This window comes from Giraffa tippelskirchi, chromosome 11, assembly GCF_054371585.1.
Source record: "Giraffa tippelskirchi isolate mGirTip1 chromosome 11, T2T-mGirTip1v1.2.pri, whole genome shotgun sequence".
Taxonomy (NCBI): Eukaryota; Metazoa; Chordata; class Mammalia; order Artiodactyla; family Giraffidae; genus Giraffa; species Giraffa tippelskirchi.
This window is the reverse complement of record NC_137285.1, coordinates 93,520,117-93,537,620: the sequence shown is the minus strand read 5'-3', so window position 1 is coordinate 93,537,620 and position 17,504 is coordinate 93,520,117. Positions and strand designations below refer to the sequence as shown.

At 37.8% G+C, this 17,504-nt stretch overlaps 1 protein-coding gene across 6 annotated transcripts in view; it reads right to left on the bottom strand.

Moving 5' to 3' along the window:
- Positions 1–1,078: 1,078 nt before the first annotated feature.
- ACAT1 (acetyl-CoA acetyltransferase 1) overlaps positions 1,079–17,504 on the bottom strand; it is a 30,500-nt gene continuing 14,074 nt past the window's right edge. For 2 of the 6 annotated variants that reach the window (XM_081545354.1, XM_081545352.1), the window contains exons 2-12: positions 14,094–14,141; positions 12,654–12,775; positions 12,290–12,385; positions 11,984–12,084; positions 8,015–8,158; positions 7,433–7,583; positions 6,377–6,472; positions 4,783–4,896; positions 3,874–3,938; positions 1,964–2,121; positions 1,079–1,451 (exon numbers count right to left, since the gene is read on the bottom strand). In XM_081545354.1, coding sequence (XP_081401480.1) covers positions 1,331–1,451; positions 1,964–2,121; positions 3,874–3,938; positions 4,783–4,896; positions 6,377–6,472; positions 7,433–7,583; positions 8,015–8,158; positions 11,984–12,084; positions 12,290–12,353 — 1,014 coding nt within the window. In that variant the 5' untranslated portion in view covers positions 12,354–12,385; positions 12,654–12,775; positions 14,094–14,141 and the 3' untranslated portion in view covers positions 1,079–1,330. Of the gene's footprint in view, positions 1,830–1,963; positions 2,122–3,873; positions 3,939–4,782; positions 4,897–6,376; positions 6,473–7,432; positions 7,584–8,014; positions 8,159–11,983; positions 12,085–12,289; positions 12,386–12,653; positions 12,776–14,093; positions 14,142–17,504 lie in introns of all 6 variants that reach the window. The other 4 variants (XM_081545351.1, XM_081545348.1, XM_081545349.1 and 1 more) reach the window with 3 other exon arrangements.

Here is a 17,504-nt window from a genome sequence, read left to right as displayed (position 1 = left end):
TCTATATTTGTTTTTTCCCCCGTGTATTTTACCTAGTTCCTGTTATTGTTAGGACAGATACTTATTTGAAAGTACTGAGAAGACAAACATAGTGAATTAAGAACTTGAGCTCTTGAGTAAGACTGCTTGGAACTGAATCCATCTCAGCTACTTACCAGGTAGTTGACCTTGGGAATTTATTTTACCACTCCATGCCTCAATTTCCTTATCTATATAGGAGGGATAATAATGGTACCTACCCTATCGAATTTTTGTAAAGAGTAAGGGAGTTAATACAAATAAAGCCTCTAGGTCAGTACTTAGCACATAATGATGTGCAAAAGGGAGCTAGCTGTACCTACTATACAGAAATTTTTGAAAGTAGCCTTTGTCATAGTCCTAAGAACAATTTTTTTCCATATGTTATCTTTTTGTTCCTTCAAAGATAAGGATTCACTGTGAATCACTTGCCGTGAGAGATCTGTAATACAACATTTCTGTCCCCTCTATCCCCCACTATCGTCAGTATGAACTTGGACAAAAGCTTTCCCTTATCTGAACTACAGCCGAGGTTGGTGTGCATAGACCCTTGCCCACAATCTGTTTTTTTTTTCTAGATGAGATGCAACTCGGGATACTGACGCTGCATTTTCTTCTGCTTAAGAACAGGCATTGTAGCATACTGAATATGACAATCTCTTCTCTTCCTAAAGCCATTCAGTTGAGCAGTTTAGTTTCCACCTTCTTTCCCACTCTCTGTGCTGCTGTAGTAATGAAAACAAAATCCCTAACCTCACCTCCAACAAATTCTGAATGATGAGCTTACGGGAAATTGCACTCACTTCAGACCTAAGCACACGGGCTCCTCTTACTCCTAGCAACCCTACACACAATGTCTTTGGCTTCTTGACTAATGATATAAGGCATTCCTAGTTTGCACAGAGTAACTATTCTCACTTTGAAGAGTCTATTAAATCTAAATTAGTGACAGGTAATATTCACTTAATCTTTAACAATCCTCAGAAATATTAATTAAGATTTATTCTCTAATATGGTAGCTTCTACTTATAAGTCACTAATATAACTATGCACAATGGTATCTCAAACAGTATAGCTTTATAACAAAAATCTGTTCAACATTATCAAAAATGTAGAAGAAAAAGCTTTTATAATCTCAAAAGGTTTGGGGATTTAATCTTTTTACCTTATTTTTTCAAAAGAGTTGAAAATAATAAAAATTTAAACAGATTGTTGTGATACAGGCGGACCCGATTATTTTGACAGAAGTCCCCCTGATTACGGCAGGCCTTCCTGGCTACACAGGGTTGTCGCCTTAGACAACAGACGTCGTCTACAGCTTCTGGATCAGCATGGCAGAAGCACCTCCTCCTCCGTTGCAGATACTGGCAAGACCATATTCTCCTTGCTTCAATGCATGAGCCAAATGGACGACAATTCTGGCTCCAGACATCCTAGGATTAAGAAAGCATTTTGGTACTTTAATGGTTTATGGGCTGTGTGAAGAACCAAATTAGCCATGACTTATAGCTGAATTTAACTACTTTAACTTGGGAGACTTGTTTCAAGAATGGTTATAGCTTTTTTTTTTTCTTTTTGGCCACTCTGAGCAGCATGTGGGACCTTGGTGTCCCAATCAGGGATTGAACCCTACCCACGGCAGTGGAAGTGCAGGGTCTTAAACACCGGACAGCCAGCGAAGCCACACAAAAGCCCAAACATAGACTTGGATCTTAAATTATCTTCTTCAGCATAAAACAACATTAGTTTTCGAGCAACAGGTGTGACAGATCTCTGTGTTCAGTGGGGATCCCATCAGAAATGGTATTTGCCTTATGAAGGGTGGGTAGGAAGAAAAAATGGTGAACCAAGAGTAACAGGAATTGTCGTGAAGCAGTTTAAATTTAGATGAAAATACAAAGATAGCCATTAACCTAGCTTTCTTTTTCTTTATGATTTTACCTACCCAATTGGATGTCCAAGAGAAACAGCTCCTCCACTGATATTCACTTTTTGGGGATCAATCTCTAGCATTTTAATGTTTGCTAGTACGACCACACTAAAGGCTTCATTTACTTCCCACATAGTAATGTCTTCTTTTTTCAAGCCTGCATCTTTAAGAACCTAAATTTAAAAAATAATAAAGATTATGTTCACATAAGTAAGTCAAAACTTACTTTACCTTCTCAAAATTCTGCAATTTTTGTTTGTGTCTCCCCTGCTCCCAGCAGTAGAAGTGTGGAATCCTAACCACTGGATCACCAGGAAATTCCTTAATTTCTCATCTTTGTTTGCATTATCATAGTTCTATTTTGAAAAGAGAAAACTTGATTTTCTAGAACATTCCATGGATCTTGAACACATGGAAAAGAACATATACTCTTTATTTGGGGGTACATACTTGATATATACTCTTAAGATCTACTTTACTCATTATATGTTGCTTAGTTCTAGATTCTTTGTCTGTCAAAGAAAGAGGTGTATTGTATGTGTTTGCTCAGTCACTCAGTCGTGTCCCACTCTTTGCGACCCCATGGACTGTAGCCCACCAGACTCCTCTGTCCATGGGATTCTCCAGGCAGGAATACTGGAGCATGTTGCCATTTCCTACTCCACGGGACCTTCCCAACCCAGGGATCAAACCTATGACTCTTGTGTCTCCTGAACTGGCAGGAGGATTCTTTACCACTGCACCACCTGTGAAGCCCTTATCTGTCAAAGAGTTACATTAATCTCTAATAATATTTCATTGCACCCCCTAGAGTTTCTGCTTTATAAAAGGTGCTGTGGGGTTATTTGGGACAGTTATTCAGAGCTATTGTGAATGATTTATTTCAAGTCTTATTATGATTTCTTGTTTTGATAGTTCCTCAGCTATTGCAGATGTTATCTTTATGCTTTTACCTTTATAAAATATTGCTAGAGCCCTCTATCTTTAGAACTGTTTTTGTTCTGAGCAACAAAAAAATAACAATGAAACTTTCCCTCCTCCTTGCTTTCTTCTAACAGCAGGCTCAGTAGCTTTCTAAGCTGTAGAGCTCAAACAGCTTCCTCTAGTTCCAACACCACAAGATAAAACATGTAGCCGAGTGCAGCCACCCTTCTCACTCGCAGTCTAGCTGAGAAACACTGATCACGCTCCTGTCCAGTGTGACGTGTTCCCTTTCAGAGCTGTGTGACTGCGTTGCTTTCTGAGCTCTGCCACCTCTGGACAAAGCGTCATCACTCCCTGTTGTTGCTTATCCTTCTCTCTGCTTATTCCCCTCTGGTTTATTTTTCTTTAAATCTGGATGTTGCCCCCAGCAGTTCTCTCTCAGGGTGTGGCCTTCTACTTCTGAAAAGGAATATTTGTGGCAGTCTTCTGAAATCCCTTCACCCCTAAACCAACAAAACACTGTCTTTTCGTGTGACCCCTTAGTAACTGCCCACAAAGACTCAAACTGACAATTTCGAGTAGAGTTCTTGCCATCTTTGGTTTACTCTAACACCAGCTACCAGCAGTTCCCCTTCTTAGAAGACTGCTTCTTCTTAGTAATGAATATCTGCTTTGAATTCTAGAACCCCGGACGCTCAGCATCCCCCTTCCCTGCCGTACCACCTTCCCCCTTCGTGGTTCCCATTCTCGGTGTGTGAGTTCAGCACAAGGGATTCAATCGTGCAGTTTTATCTGCTTCACTCAAGACAGCGTGTGTGTTGCTCTTTCACTTTTGTTGTTATGCTTGTTGCCGTCATTGTTTTCAGGAGAAGTGAGATTTGAAACTAAGCTACTGCTATGCTTTGGCAGATGAATAACATTTAAAATCAAAACATGCAACCTTGGTACAAGCAAAACCAGAAATTGGCAGAATGAGATATGATCTATTATTTTGTTCTCACCTTAGGAACAGCATATGCAGGTGCAATTGGAAAATCAATAGGTTCTACAGCAGCATCAGCAAATGCTTTATATAAAAAAAAATAGGTCGTTAAAATCTTTTTTACAAGTACCCAAAGCTATATCTAACAACTTATATAATATGCAAAAATTCAAGTTTCCTAACCTTTGTAAAATATTTAAATGTGTTTGTGCCTTTTCTAAGATTCTGTACTTTATAAAATTATACCAATCGTCTAAGCCATTGATTTTCACAGATAGGGAGTTAGAGGGAATTGCCTCCCGGGACAATGACATTATCTAGAGATATTTTTGGTTCTTGCAACAGGTAGAATGCCACTTATTGTAGTATCTAGTGGGCAGAAACCAAGGATGCTGTTAAAAATCCTACAATGCATAGAACAGGTCCTACAACATAATTATTTGTTTTGCTGAGGTTAAGAAACCCATGATCTAAACAAAACAGTATCTGTTTAACTCCTTATGAAGAAGGCAAGGCAGACTTTACAGCTACAAATATGCTTAAAGAGACTGAGGAAATGCTGAGACCACACAGTCAATAATAAATGCCAGTACTGCTACTGGCATTTATTACTATTACTTAGGCATACTCCTAAGCTCATATTCTCTCTATCCTAGCTGACAACGCCAGAGGAAAACAGGTACCTTGTACTCTCCCACACATCATCCAGAATAGGAAAAGATTTTTGAAAACTTTCTCTTACATAAATCAAATCATAATGAAAATATTAAAGGAGATTCTATCTCAATTAAAATGTGTACTAAATTATGTCACAAAGTAAGACTTACAGATAAAAATCGCCAACTTCTATGTATTACTGACAAAGAATCTCAATATCAAGAAAAGTTTACAGGGGTTTAGGAATAAACAAGTTCAGAACATTTTCTACCTGCTATTCTTGCCAGTGGTTTAACATTGAGCCTCTTAGCTGCATCTGCAGTCATCAGAACCACAGCAGCTGCCCCGTCATTCAGTGTGCTGGCATTGGCAGCTGTTACTGTACCTGAAAGTATCAGTGAGCATGACATCAGAACATTCTTTCACACTGAATTCACTTGGGTCGATTTAACAAATTCCTACAGAACACTGCCTGGGTTGCTAGATGCACGAAGATACGGATGGAGATAAGTCCTGCCCTCCGGAGACATGCATATAACTAAATGTGTAAGTGTGTAACAGTTCAGGTAAGTATGTCTTTTTGTGTTAGCTTTTTGTGTTTATTCACAGCTAGCTCAAAATGCATGCATAATGGCACTGGATACATTCTGGTTTCTAATTCATCAAAGATAAGGACCACTTCATGTTTTTCCTAACTCTACGTCTTCCCTTATCCACAACAGAGCAGACACTCATACATTTTGCAAATCAGTGTCAAAATCAGATATTTCTTCTTCTCTACAATCACTTGAAGTTAAATGAATATTTAAAATCACTAAGCTATACATTTTAAACAGGAGAATTTTATGGTATACAACTATATGTCAATTAAGCTGTCTCCTTATAAATACCAATGAAGATACTACTATAAACTGCTGCCAAAATTGTAAAAATATACTTTGGCAATATAATTTTTTTATACGGCTTTTTTTTATAATTTTTTTTTTGTATGGCTTTTCCCCACACCCATGAGACTTGTGGGATCTTAGTTCCCAACCAGGGATTGAACCTATGTCCCCTGCAGTGGGAGTACAGAGTCCTAACTACTGTACTGCCAGAAAATTCCTTATAACATAAACTTGTATTGTAAGAAAATTCCTTACAATATTAAAAAAAAAAAAGACTGATCCACTCCTATAGCTCACATTGAGAAATTCAGTCAGAAAAGGGGAAAAAAGTTATTTCAGATTATTATCACAGCTATATACTGCCAATTTTAAAAGCAGAAGTGACCTTTTCTCCTCAAAAGATTTAGAACCCTGGGTCCCCATTTAGATAAACATTCAACATTTATTTATTGAGGACTAGAGATACAACAGTAAAAAAAGAGCTATAAGCTTAGTCCTCCAGAGGCTTACAGATATATAACATATGTAAACTTGGCTTTCATATCACAAAAAACTTTCAAGATGAAATGCACATGAAAAACTGAATTATATAGTCATTCTACAATCTGTTCCAGTGGCTATATATATTCAATATTAAAAGTATTATCTATATATAAAATAGATAACTAATAAGAACCTGCTGTATAACACAGGAAACTCTACTTAATATTCTGCACATACACAAAAAGAAAGTATTAATTATTAAACAATTTTAAACTTTGGATAAATATGTTTTGTTAATTTCATTTGCGCCTGATACACTGAAAATGCTAAGTAACATCGAGATGTTTTCTAGAATTACTTTTTAAAAATCCTTAGGCAAAAAAAAAAAAAAGAGAAAAAGAAAAGAAAAAAGAAAAAAAATCCTTAGGCAGTTCTACAACTAGATATGGTATACTGACTCTTTTTTTATCATATGCTTCATTTCTTAATACTAACCATTTTCTCTTTGGAAAACTGTCTTCAGCTTTGGAATTTTGCTAAAATCAACACGTTTATATTCTTCATCTTCCTTCACCACTACATCGGGTTTACCTAAAACAAAAATCTTTTAAATTAAGTAATCTTTGCAGTAAAGACAATAATTACTTGCTCAGTAAGAAACAGTGCAAAAGGTAGCTGATAGTCTCTGCTTCCCTTTGTGTGCCCACATACCTTATACCATCCCAAATAAATTCCACTCAAGAATCTACCATCTCTAATTTGTTAGTGTCTCAAAGAAGAGCTTAAGTAGCTTGATGCAATTTAAATCTTCTATTCAGCCACATCCCACCGTCTTCTCTCTTGAGCTCATTCTATGATCACAGACATTCTTCTATCCCCACGGGTAGATGTCCAATGTAGACACAGGCTGGGTAAGTTGAGTTTGGGTATTCCATCATTCTCATCACAGTAATTATTTCTAGAATGGAAATGTAACCTAAACCAAGTTAATGAGTCTTTACTGTGGATTTATTCTGCTGCCTTTGGTGAGAAGGTGTCTTTCCTCTGTGACTGAGAGCCCTACAGATGGACTCTGGAGATGGAGGCAGCAGTGCAGGGAGCTTAGAGCACAAAAGCAGCGCTGAGAAGCCATGACAGCAGGTCCTAAGGGCACTGCCCACGCTCTTCCAACCCCCGACGCTCCCGGCGCTGACTGCTTGCTGCCATACATCTTTCAGTTCTGGGACAAACCTCCAACTAGCCTTCTAGTAAACACCCTCTTTTCACTTAATGAGTTCAACAGTCTATTGGTTATATTAGAAAGAGTTCTAATAAATACATTTCTCAAAAAAATATGCATAGTGGAATTTGCAATTGAGTTGGAATCAGGTATTAAATTGGGCTGAATTATCTCTCAACTAGCAACATTTCCCTTCACTAACCATTAGCAGCCCTGTCAGTGTCTTCAGTTGAAATTTAAAAAGTACCAATTTAAAACTTAAACACAAAAAGTTTAGCAACATGTAAAGTCTACTAAAAATTAAAATCTATTTTGGAACATAATCCTTCAACCTTTTACTGTGATAGTGACAGGAACAACTTCATTTCCAAATCTTCCCGCTTCCCATGCTGCTGCACTTCTGGTATAGGAATTAAGAGCATAAGTATCCTGTTCCTCTCGTCCAATATTCAGCTTCTTTGCAGTATTTTCAGCACAGTTGCCCTGATAAAAGTTGGAATTTTAAAAAAATCTAAGTAAGGCTGCAAAACTTATAAAATATTAGCTTTTTATAACATAAAACAGTGGTTAGCAGTTAAATTTAGTTCTTAAAATATACTTCTTTCTGTACTCAGTAACTCTCTCACTCACATCTCCGCTACTTGAATTAGCCCAGAAGTTGCTATTTTGAGGACAAATAATTAAACAGTTACAGTACCCATTATTAGAAGTCAGAAAATGCACTATGTCAGTGTGGGGCAAATCTGTTCAAAAATTGAGCCAAGCTGATACAATGAGCATAGAAAAACATTTTCCTAAAATGCATGGCTAAATCAACATTTATATCCTTCAGTTTCTGAAAAAAAAAATACATATTTTTTAATCAAGCAGTATTATGTATAGATGGCATTTCTCCATTAAAAAGCAATAATTACCATATGAATTTTATTGTAGACATCAGTTAGTCCATCTTTAACAATCAAATCTTCAAGCTTTACCCCACCATACGGTGTTGCTCCTCTGTTCATTACATAGGGGACATTGGACATGCTCTCCATCCCACCGGCCACCATCACGTCCTGCTCAGCAACACATAAAAACCCAGTGTCAATTCAAATGGTACCATTGACTTTTGAACACCACAGTTAGGAACATCAACCCTCCACACTTGATAATTTGGGTGCAACTTCACAGTTGGCCCTTCCTATCCATGGTTCTAGATCCACAGACTCAACTGTAGTACGTATTTATTGACAAAAAAATTGTGCAGTAAGTGGACCCAGGCACTTCAAATCTATGTTCATGGGGGAACTGTAGTTGCAAATCCATTATACCCTTTACACAGCAACAAGGATTCTACACGAACTTTATGAAACATCACTATACAGTCAATATAAGAAGTACCCTCTTGACACCGGTAAAAGGAAATGGAATGAAATGTGTAATGATAATTAAGATCAGAATCAGACATTAATAGGAATGCCAGGAATTTTTAATGTAAAACCATCTTCTGAAATTCTTCTAAATCCTTCATTTCACTGACACTGCCAAAAATATAATCTCAGTTCTCAGAAATAATCCTACTTCCTTGATTGTGATCCTCCTCATCAACTCTTCCCAAACAGCTATAGGAACTTTCTAACCAGGTCATCTGACGGAAAGCCTTTCGTTCCATCCAAGTGCCATCTCACTCATCTGAGTCATTCTGGCCAGACTAAGTCTGGTCATTCCACTCCGTAAAGGACTCTCTAGTATACAAGACTCTTTACAATCAGACTTTTCACTCCCTTTCCAGTCTCATGCCTGGACCTACACAAGTGGAGGTCATACAGAATTGTTCAAAGGTCTTCAAACAGACTTCCCTGGCGGTCCAGCAGTTAAGACTCTGCACTTCCATGGTAGGGAGAATGGGCTCAATCCCTGGTTGTGGAACTAAGATCTCACAGGCCGTAAGGCCAAGAAGGAAAAAAAAAATCAAGATCTTCAAAGATACCATGCTAATTCACACACCTCTGCACTAACAAGTAAAACACCGTCATTTCTTTTAAAACTAATCAAGACACAGCCCCTTCAACCCAACAAATCGGTTGTCAGCCACTTTCCCTGACTACCTACCCATATCCTTTTTTTTTACCCCCTATCGGTTTCTGGAACAGTCTCCCTCCCTTCTTTTGTGTTCTGCAGTTACTGTGTATTCCTTTTATTAATAATATTACACAGTATTGTAGCTATATTTATATGTCAAACCTTTTCACTAAACTGGTGAGCCCTTTCTGGCTCCTTTGAGGCCAGAAACTTTGTCATACCAATTTTTATGTAATTAGTGCCTGTCATATATGGTAGAAGTTTAGTAAATATTAATCAACTAACCCGTAATTAAAGATCAACAACAGAAAATTCATTTGCATCATAAAGGCTAATTTGAGACAAAGTTTAATATAAAAGATTAATGTAAATATAAAATTAAAACTAACGTTATATTCTCACAATCTTTTAATCAGGAATAAAGACAAACAGAAATTCCGTACCAAAGAAACCTAAATATTTTGCCTATTTTGAAATATGGAGAGTCTCAAATAGTTCTCATATAAGTTTTATTCTGTTATCCTGAAATACTGAGTATTTCCTGGGGATGATGAAAAAAATAAGTGACAGAAATCATTATCAGTTCTACAGTATTAAATAAAATTAATCATTAGATAATATTCAGAATAAGGCAATTCCTAATATTCCTCTAAGTCAGATAATTTTAAAAATATGGTTCTATTGAGATGGATAAAACTGGAGCCCATAATACAGAGTGAAGTAAGCCAGAAAGAAAAACACCAATACAGTATACTAATGCATATATATGGAATTTGAAAAATGGTAACGATAACCCTATATGCGAGACAGAATAAGAGACACAGATGCATAGAACAGTCTTATGGACTCTGAGGGAGAAGGTGAGGGTGGGACGTTCTGGGAGAATAGCATTGAAACATGTATATTATCATATGTGAAACAGAACACCATTCCATGTTCGATGCATGAGACAAATGCTCAGGGCTGGGGCAATGGGATGACCCAGAGGGATGGGATGGGGAGGGAGGTGGGATGGGGGTTCAGGATGGGGAACACATGTAAACCCATGGCTGATTCATGTCAATGTATGGCAAAAACTACTACAATATTGTAAAGTAATTAGCCCCCAACTAAAATAAATAAATTAAAAAAAAAAAGTCTTCTCTAAAAAAAATAAAAATAAAAAATAAAAATACAGATATGAATCAAGGAATATTAACTAAAAGCATTTGCTAGAGAACCACAACAGAATCAACTGAGACAAAATTATCCCTGTCATTCAGTTTTCAAACACCTAACAATCTCATGACCATCTTCACCCACTGGTTTGACTAGGGTTTGGTTTGGTAATACCTGATGTCAGTGTTACCTTATGTATAAGCAAACAAGCTCTTACAACCTTTGGAAAATATGTAACTGGTATCACTTTTTTATGGAAAGTATTTGAAAATATCCAAATTTTTAAATCTGTGACTCTGAAATTCTCCTCTTAGGAATTTTTCCAAAAGGAAGACCTACACATGATAAGATTTTTTTAATGTTTTATTCACCTGTCTCCAGTAAATGTCCACATGTAGTTCCTCAGCTAATGACAGGCAATGCTAGGATTTGAAATTAGTCTAGCTCCAGACTTTGTGTTCTTAACCACTACATTACAATGCTTAGTATAGTGAATTAAGCGTTGATTTAAGTATTTATAAGCACACAAAGATACACGCATAGGGGTACTCTCTGGAGCATTTTTTAAAATAGAGAAGAACTGGAGACAACCTAGATATCCATTCAATAAGGACCCCCAAAATCTATTATACTTGTTCAGTTCAATAGAATACTATCTTAGGTGTCGATACAGAAAGATCTCCAAGACACTACGTGAGGCACAGAATTGAAGCAACTTGCCCAAAGTTCCTCTGCTCTTAGGTGGCAGAATATACAAGAAAGTGATGAATAAATTAGACACTTAAAGCAGGGTAAGAAGAGAGATTTTTCATTTTATAATTTTCTATACCATTTCAGTTTTTAGCATATGTATCAGGTATCACTCTTTTTGTCCCCCGCTCTTCACCTTGCCTTACAACTGGAAACAAAGCAAGGGACGAGTAATAGCAAGGGTATGCAAAACTGTGATTCTTATATATATAAGAAGTAATCTGCAAACACCTCACAACTGGCTTTTATCTTGGTGTATTATGCCCTGATAGGCCAGAATGCACTACACCTATTTTCTAATTTAAGCCCTGTAACTACGTTTGTAGTCATCTCAGCCTCTTTCTTCAACTGAAAAAGGGGCTTGGATCTGATAAACTCTTAGTTCTATGAGTCCAGGTCTAGTCTCCTAACGCAACACATTACTTGCTGAGCAGCCTGTCTCTTGCTCAGTCTCAAACAAAATCAAAATCATCAAGGCCAACAGAAAGCCACACAATTTTACAGCCAAACCTGGACGGGAGACACTACAAATCAGTCATCAATTCTGGGCTCAATCAATGATTTGATCCCCAGGGTCAGCACCTTATTCTCATTTATAAGGAAAACCCTTCTCCATCTAGCAAATACAACATTTATGATGTCTTAAATCCCCCAGAATCTCTAAGTGAAAGGGGCACTAAAACATCCTAGCTGGAAACTACTTTTAATACAAGACACTTCAGCTATCATTCTAATCTCTACTTCAAATGGAATTGGCAAATCCAAACACTCCTCAGTGTCTGAAACAACACAGCAACTGCACTTAAGAGAAAGAATTTCACTTCTAAAGTATGAATATGTTTAGGTTTCTAGTGTTTTCTTAGCACTGCATATTATTTTAATTATAAAGTGGAAAAGAAGGTACTTCTTACCTGATGTCCACACATAAGATTCTGAGAGGCCATCATGATGGCTTTCATTCCCGAGGCACAAACTTTGTTTATAGTGGTACATGGAGTAGAAATAGGTAAGCCTAAAACCAAAATAAATCATACTTTTGAAAAGCAGATTCTTTTCAAACACAACTGTAATCAAATAGAGCATGTTAAACCGTAATCTGAAACATTTCTTTGGTGAATATAAGTCTATTATGCATTCACCTTCTATTTAAACTGAAATGACCTCCATTTCGCCATATCAAACATTCAAGTACAAAAGCAAAAATGTATTCCTAGTACCTGCATCCAGTACTGCTTGCCTTGTAGGGGCCTGTCCTTCACCTCCTTGTAGAACATTGCCCATGTATGCTTCTTTCACTTCTTCTTTTGGAATCCCTTTTTTAAAAATCAAGAAACATTTCCATATTTTATTCAACTCAATAATTAGTAATTACCTAGTAAAGTACATGACATTATATAGCAGGAAAGGTTTTTGTCAGTTTTGAGTTTTATTACTAACACTGTAGTCCAAGGACTTCTTTTCAAGAGAATTCAAAAATGTATTCACTAATTCATTTCTAAGTGTTATGTATATAGTAAGCGCAAAATAAACATTTGCTCCAATGAATCACTATCTCCTCAACACAAAAAGTAAAGCAACTACTGACCTGCCTTTTCAATGGCTCCCTGAATTGCAATGGAACCAAGTTTAGTGGCTGGCAGAGAGGAAAGACTGCCTAGAAAGGATCCAATGGGTGTTCTTGTAGCACTTACTATGACCACTTCCTGGCAACACAGAAGATGGTAAAAATTATTACATTTAAATATTTTATCAAAATCATCTTTCATAAATAAACATGATTCATAGATATATTATTGAAGAAACAGACTTCTTATGAGTGACTAATTCCTCATCAAACAGGAAAATAATCTCAGTATTGAACAGCACTAAAACCAGTGCAACGCTAGTACTTTATGACTTAAAACCTAATAGAAAACTAAGACAAACCAGGACTAAAATAGGCAAAGACGAGAAGCTTAAGTTTCAGTTCTATTCCTTAGTCAAAATTTAAGAAATGAATACTTTACCCTTGTTAACTGTGTAATAAACAATCCTAATTAAAGGGCTTCCTTACTGAAAGGAAACTCTAGGCTAGGAATTAAGAACCTGTATGCTAGTAGGGGCCACACCGCTTAACTAGGACACAGCCAAAGCCATAACTTGTTTTTATTTTATTTGTTATTTGGCTGCACTGGGTCTTTGCTGCTGCACACAGGCTTGCTCTGATTGTGATGATGGGGGATACCCTCGAGTTGCAGCGCCGGGTTTCCCACTGCAGTGGCTTCTCCTGTTGCAGGGCATGCACTCTGGTGCATGTGAGCTTCAACTGTGGCGCATGGGCTTAGCTGCCCCACAGCATGTGGAATCTTCCCAGACCAGGGATCGAACCCTTGTCCCCTGCATTGGCAGGTGGATTCTTAACCACTGGACCACCAGGGAAGTCTCACAGCCATAATTTCTTCAACTATTAATAAAACAACATAAAATTGAAGAAAAAATAGATAAAAGCTCTCTTAAACACTGCAAAACACTATTTTAACAATTCTCTCCTTACACTTGCTTTCTACTTTCTCTTAAATACATACATACATACATAATTTCTCATAGATAATAAGAGAACCATTTCCTAGATTCTGCTTGGAGGCTATTACTAAGTCTTTTTAGGAATCCTTGTGAAACAAAGAGAGGACCCATCAGAAAGCATTAGATGACCAAGTAATGGTTCTTCTTGTCTAATCTTCAGCTCATTCAACCTCTTTCTTCTAGTATCTTCCATGTGGCCTCTGCAACGTACCAGTACAATATACTGGGGGTCCCCGAGAGTAAAGGAAGAACACTGCCTAATTTTAGAGAAGGCTGTTTACAGTAGACAGTGATCAGGGAAGAAGCAGAAATTAATAAAAAATTGTATGGGAATAAGGGAGTTTGACTTAATGTTTCAGTAATTAACTATCAAGTTGACACTCACCTATACATGCAGTAAGAATACGCAGTTTTTAATTGACTACATTTCCTTTAAAGCACATTTAAATTTATACTTACATTCAAAGTGGGTTTTGATACATAACTTCGCTCCGTATACCTTATTTCCTGTAATATAAATATCTGTTATGATGTAAAAAATATTAATCTATATCACTTTATATTTCTCAGCAATGGAATTATAGTAATTTCATTTTTCTGCATTATACCTTTATTTCTAAATTTTCCAGTTAGCATATATTACTGTTGAAATTTAAACATTACTACTTTTGCAATACTCTTATCTGATTAACCATTCATTGGAAATGTATGTTTTAACTTCTGATAAGTTTATCATCTTAAAGTTTCTAATCCTTTTTAAGTATAAACTTTATAAAATGTAATTTTAAATTAAATCTGAGTTCTAAATTAAGTAAGCCCAAATTGGGCTGCTGCTTATATAACCTACTTATACTAAAGGATTTGAGCATGTTATCTGTGACCGAACTTTGAATTAAAGCTTTCTACTTGTAGTGAACATGCCAGTCTTTGTCTTTCCAACTACACCCCTTACTCAGAGAGTCTGGGAGGGACAGCCCTAAGTACCTACAAGGTGACTCCCATCCTCCTCCCACTGGCCAGAGCTGATGGACCAAAAATGGAATGAACTATGCCCCATTTCAAAACTGAAATGAACTAAGCTAGCACTCTGAGAAACCTGATCAACCGGCTGATCAGGTGAGCAGTGAGAGGGCCAAGGGGCTGGAGTCAGTCAGCATTGCCACGAAAAGCAGAGCTTACAGCAAAGAGAAAAGCCACGAGTGAGCAGAGACGCAAAGGAATGTGACATATACACTCAGAAAAGGAAGGAAAGACCATGGCATACTACAAGAGACAAAACAAGGTAACCTAGTTAATGATTTTCTAGATAGGCTTCCAAACCAAGGCCAGCTTCACTTTCTTTCCTAACTTTAATGCCCAAGAGCTTACCTAGTGTATATCTTCAAAAAAGCCACTTTCTACTTAGCTAGTGTGATATTTTTCCTTGCAATCAAAGAGCCTTTCCTAAACCACTTTAAAGGTTCTGTTTCTGTTTAACTGAAGGCTCCCTGGGCCTCTCCACTTTGCCCTGGATCCCATTTCAGTGCTTTTTCAAAGGTGCCACATCTTCAGTTAACCGTTCCCCCTTCCATTATTCATCCCCTTTACTCCTCGACTATTCTGCAAGCACAGTAATAGGCTCTGGCTCCTCCCAACTGAAAGAATTAAACAAACTTCTCTTAACCCAGAGTCCCACTGAGCTTGCACCCCATTTCTTAGCTCCTCCATACAAGAGAAGTTCTCCAAGTTACCTAGAGTTTGTCTCCTGTCATCACCTCCTATTTACTATTCAACCCACTCCGGCTTTTATCTATCCTACAGTTGGCTTTGAGCAAGATTAACAATATGTGGACAGCAAAATCCAATAACGCTATGTTCATCTCATCCTCTTGGCAACCTGGGACTCACTTTTCTTTTTTGTGAAACACCCACAGTGGTTAAGAGCCTGGGTTTACCAGCTGAGTTTTCCTTTTTTTTTTTTTCTATTGGTAGAAAATTACTTAATGATATGTGTTGGTTACTGTCATATAACAACGCAAATCAGTCACAATTACATATATATGAGTGAGTCTCTTGAGTCTCCCTCACTTCAGTTGCTCAGTCATGTCTCCTTCTTTGCGACCCCATGGACTACAGAACACCAGGCTTCCCTGTCCATCACCAACTCCTGGAGTTTGCTCAAACTCATGTCCATCAAGTCGGTGATGCGATCAAACCATCTCATCCTCTGTTGTCCCCTTCTCCTCCTGCCTTCAATCTTCTCCAGCATCAGGGTCTTTTCCAATGAGTTAGTTCTTCGCATCAGGTGGCCAAAGTAATGAAGTTTTAGCTTCAGGATCAGTTCTTCCAATGAATATTCAGGACTGATTTCCTGTAGGACTGACTGGTTGGATCTCCTTGCAGTCCAAAGGACTCTCGAGAGTGTTCTCCAACACCACAGCTCAAAACCATCAATTCTTCAACGTTCAGCTTTCTTTATACTCGAACTCTCACATCTATACATGACCACTGGAAAAACCATAGTTTTGACTAGACGGATCTTTGTCAGCAAAGTAATGTCTCTGCTTTTTAATATGCTGGCTAGATTTGTCATAGCTTTCCTCCCAAGGAGCAAGAGTGTTTTAGTTTCATGGCTGCAGTCACCATCTGCAGTGATTTTGGAGCCCAAAAAATAAAGTCTGTCACTGTTTCCATTGTTTCCCCATCTATTTGCCATGAAGTGATGGGACAGGGTGCCATGATCTTAGTTTTCTGAACGTTGAGTTTTAAGCCAGCTTTTTCACTCTCCTCTTTCACTTTCATCAAAAGGCTCTTCAGCTCCTCTTTGCTTTCTGTGATAAGGGTGGTGGCATCTGCGTATGTGAGGTTATTGATATTTCTCCCGGCAATCTTGATTCCAGCTTGTGCTTCATCCAGCCTGGCATTTCACATGATGTACTCTGCATATAAGTTAAAAGAGCAGGGTGACAATATACAGTTTTGACGTAAACCTTTCCCAATTTGGAACCAGTCCATTGTTCCATGTCCAGTTATAACCGTTGCTTCTTGACCTGCATACAGATTTCTCAGGAGGCAGGCAAGGTGGTCTGGTATTACCATCTCTGGAAGAATTTTCCACAGTCTATTGTGATCTACACAATCAAAGGCTTTGGCATAATCAATAAAGCAGAAGTAGATGTGTTTCCGGAATTCTCTTGCTTTTTCTATGATCCAATGGATGTTGGCAATTTGATCTCTGGTTCCTCTGCCTTTTCTAAATCCAGCTTGAACATCTGGAATTTTTCGGTTCACGTACTGTTGAAGCCTATCTTGGATAATTTTGAGCATGACTTTGCTATCATGTGAGATGAGTGCAATTGTGCTATAGTTTGAACATTCTTTGGCATTCCCCTTCTTTGGGACTGGAATGAAAACTGACCTTTTCCAGTCCTGTGGCCACTGCTGAGTTTTCCAAATTTGCTGGCACATTGAGTGCAGCACTTTTAACAGCATCATCTTTTAGGATTTGCAGTAGCTCAGCTGGAATTCCATCACCTTCGCTACTTTGTTCATAGTGATGCTCCCTCCCTGGAGTCTCCCTCCCCTCCCCTTATCCCATCCTTCCACAGACTGAGAAACTGAGTATTCTTGAGTGTTAACCTTGGTTTTCTAAAATACTCTGCACAAGGTGTTTTGAGACTGAAATGAGGTGATATGTATAAACCATTATCCAAACCCTTCTTCCTGGCTTCCATCTTAACACAATCTTGTGGTCCACCTCTTATCTCTCTCGTTATTTTTCTCAGCCTTCGTATCATTCCCTTCCCAACCTCTAACTGCTGGAATGTCCCAGGGCTTTGTTCCAGGCCCCTTTTAATTTTCAAACTTCACTGTCTCCATAATCATATCTAG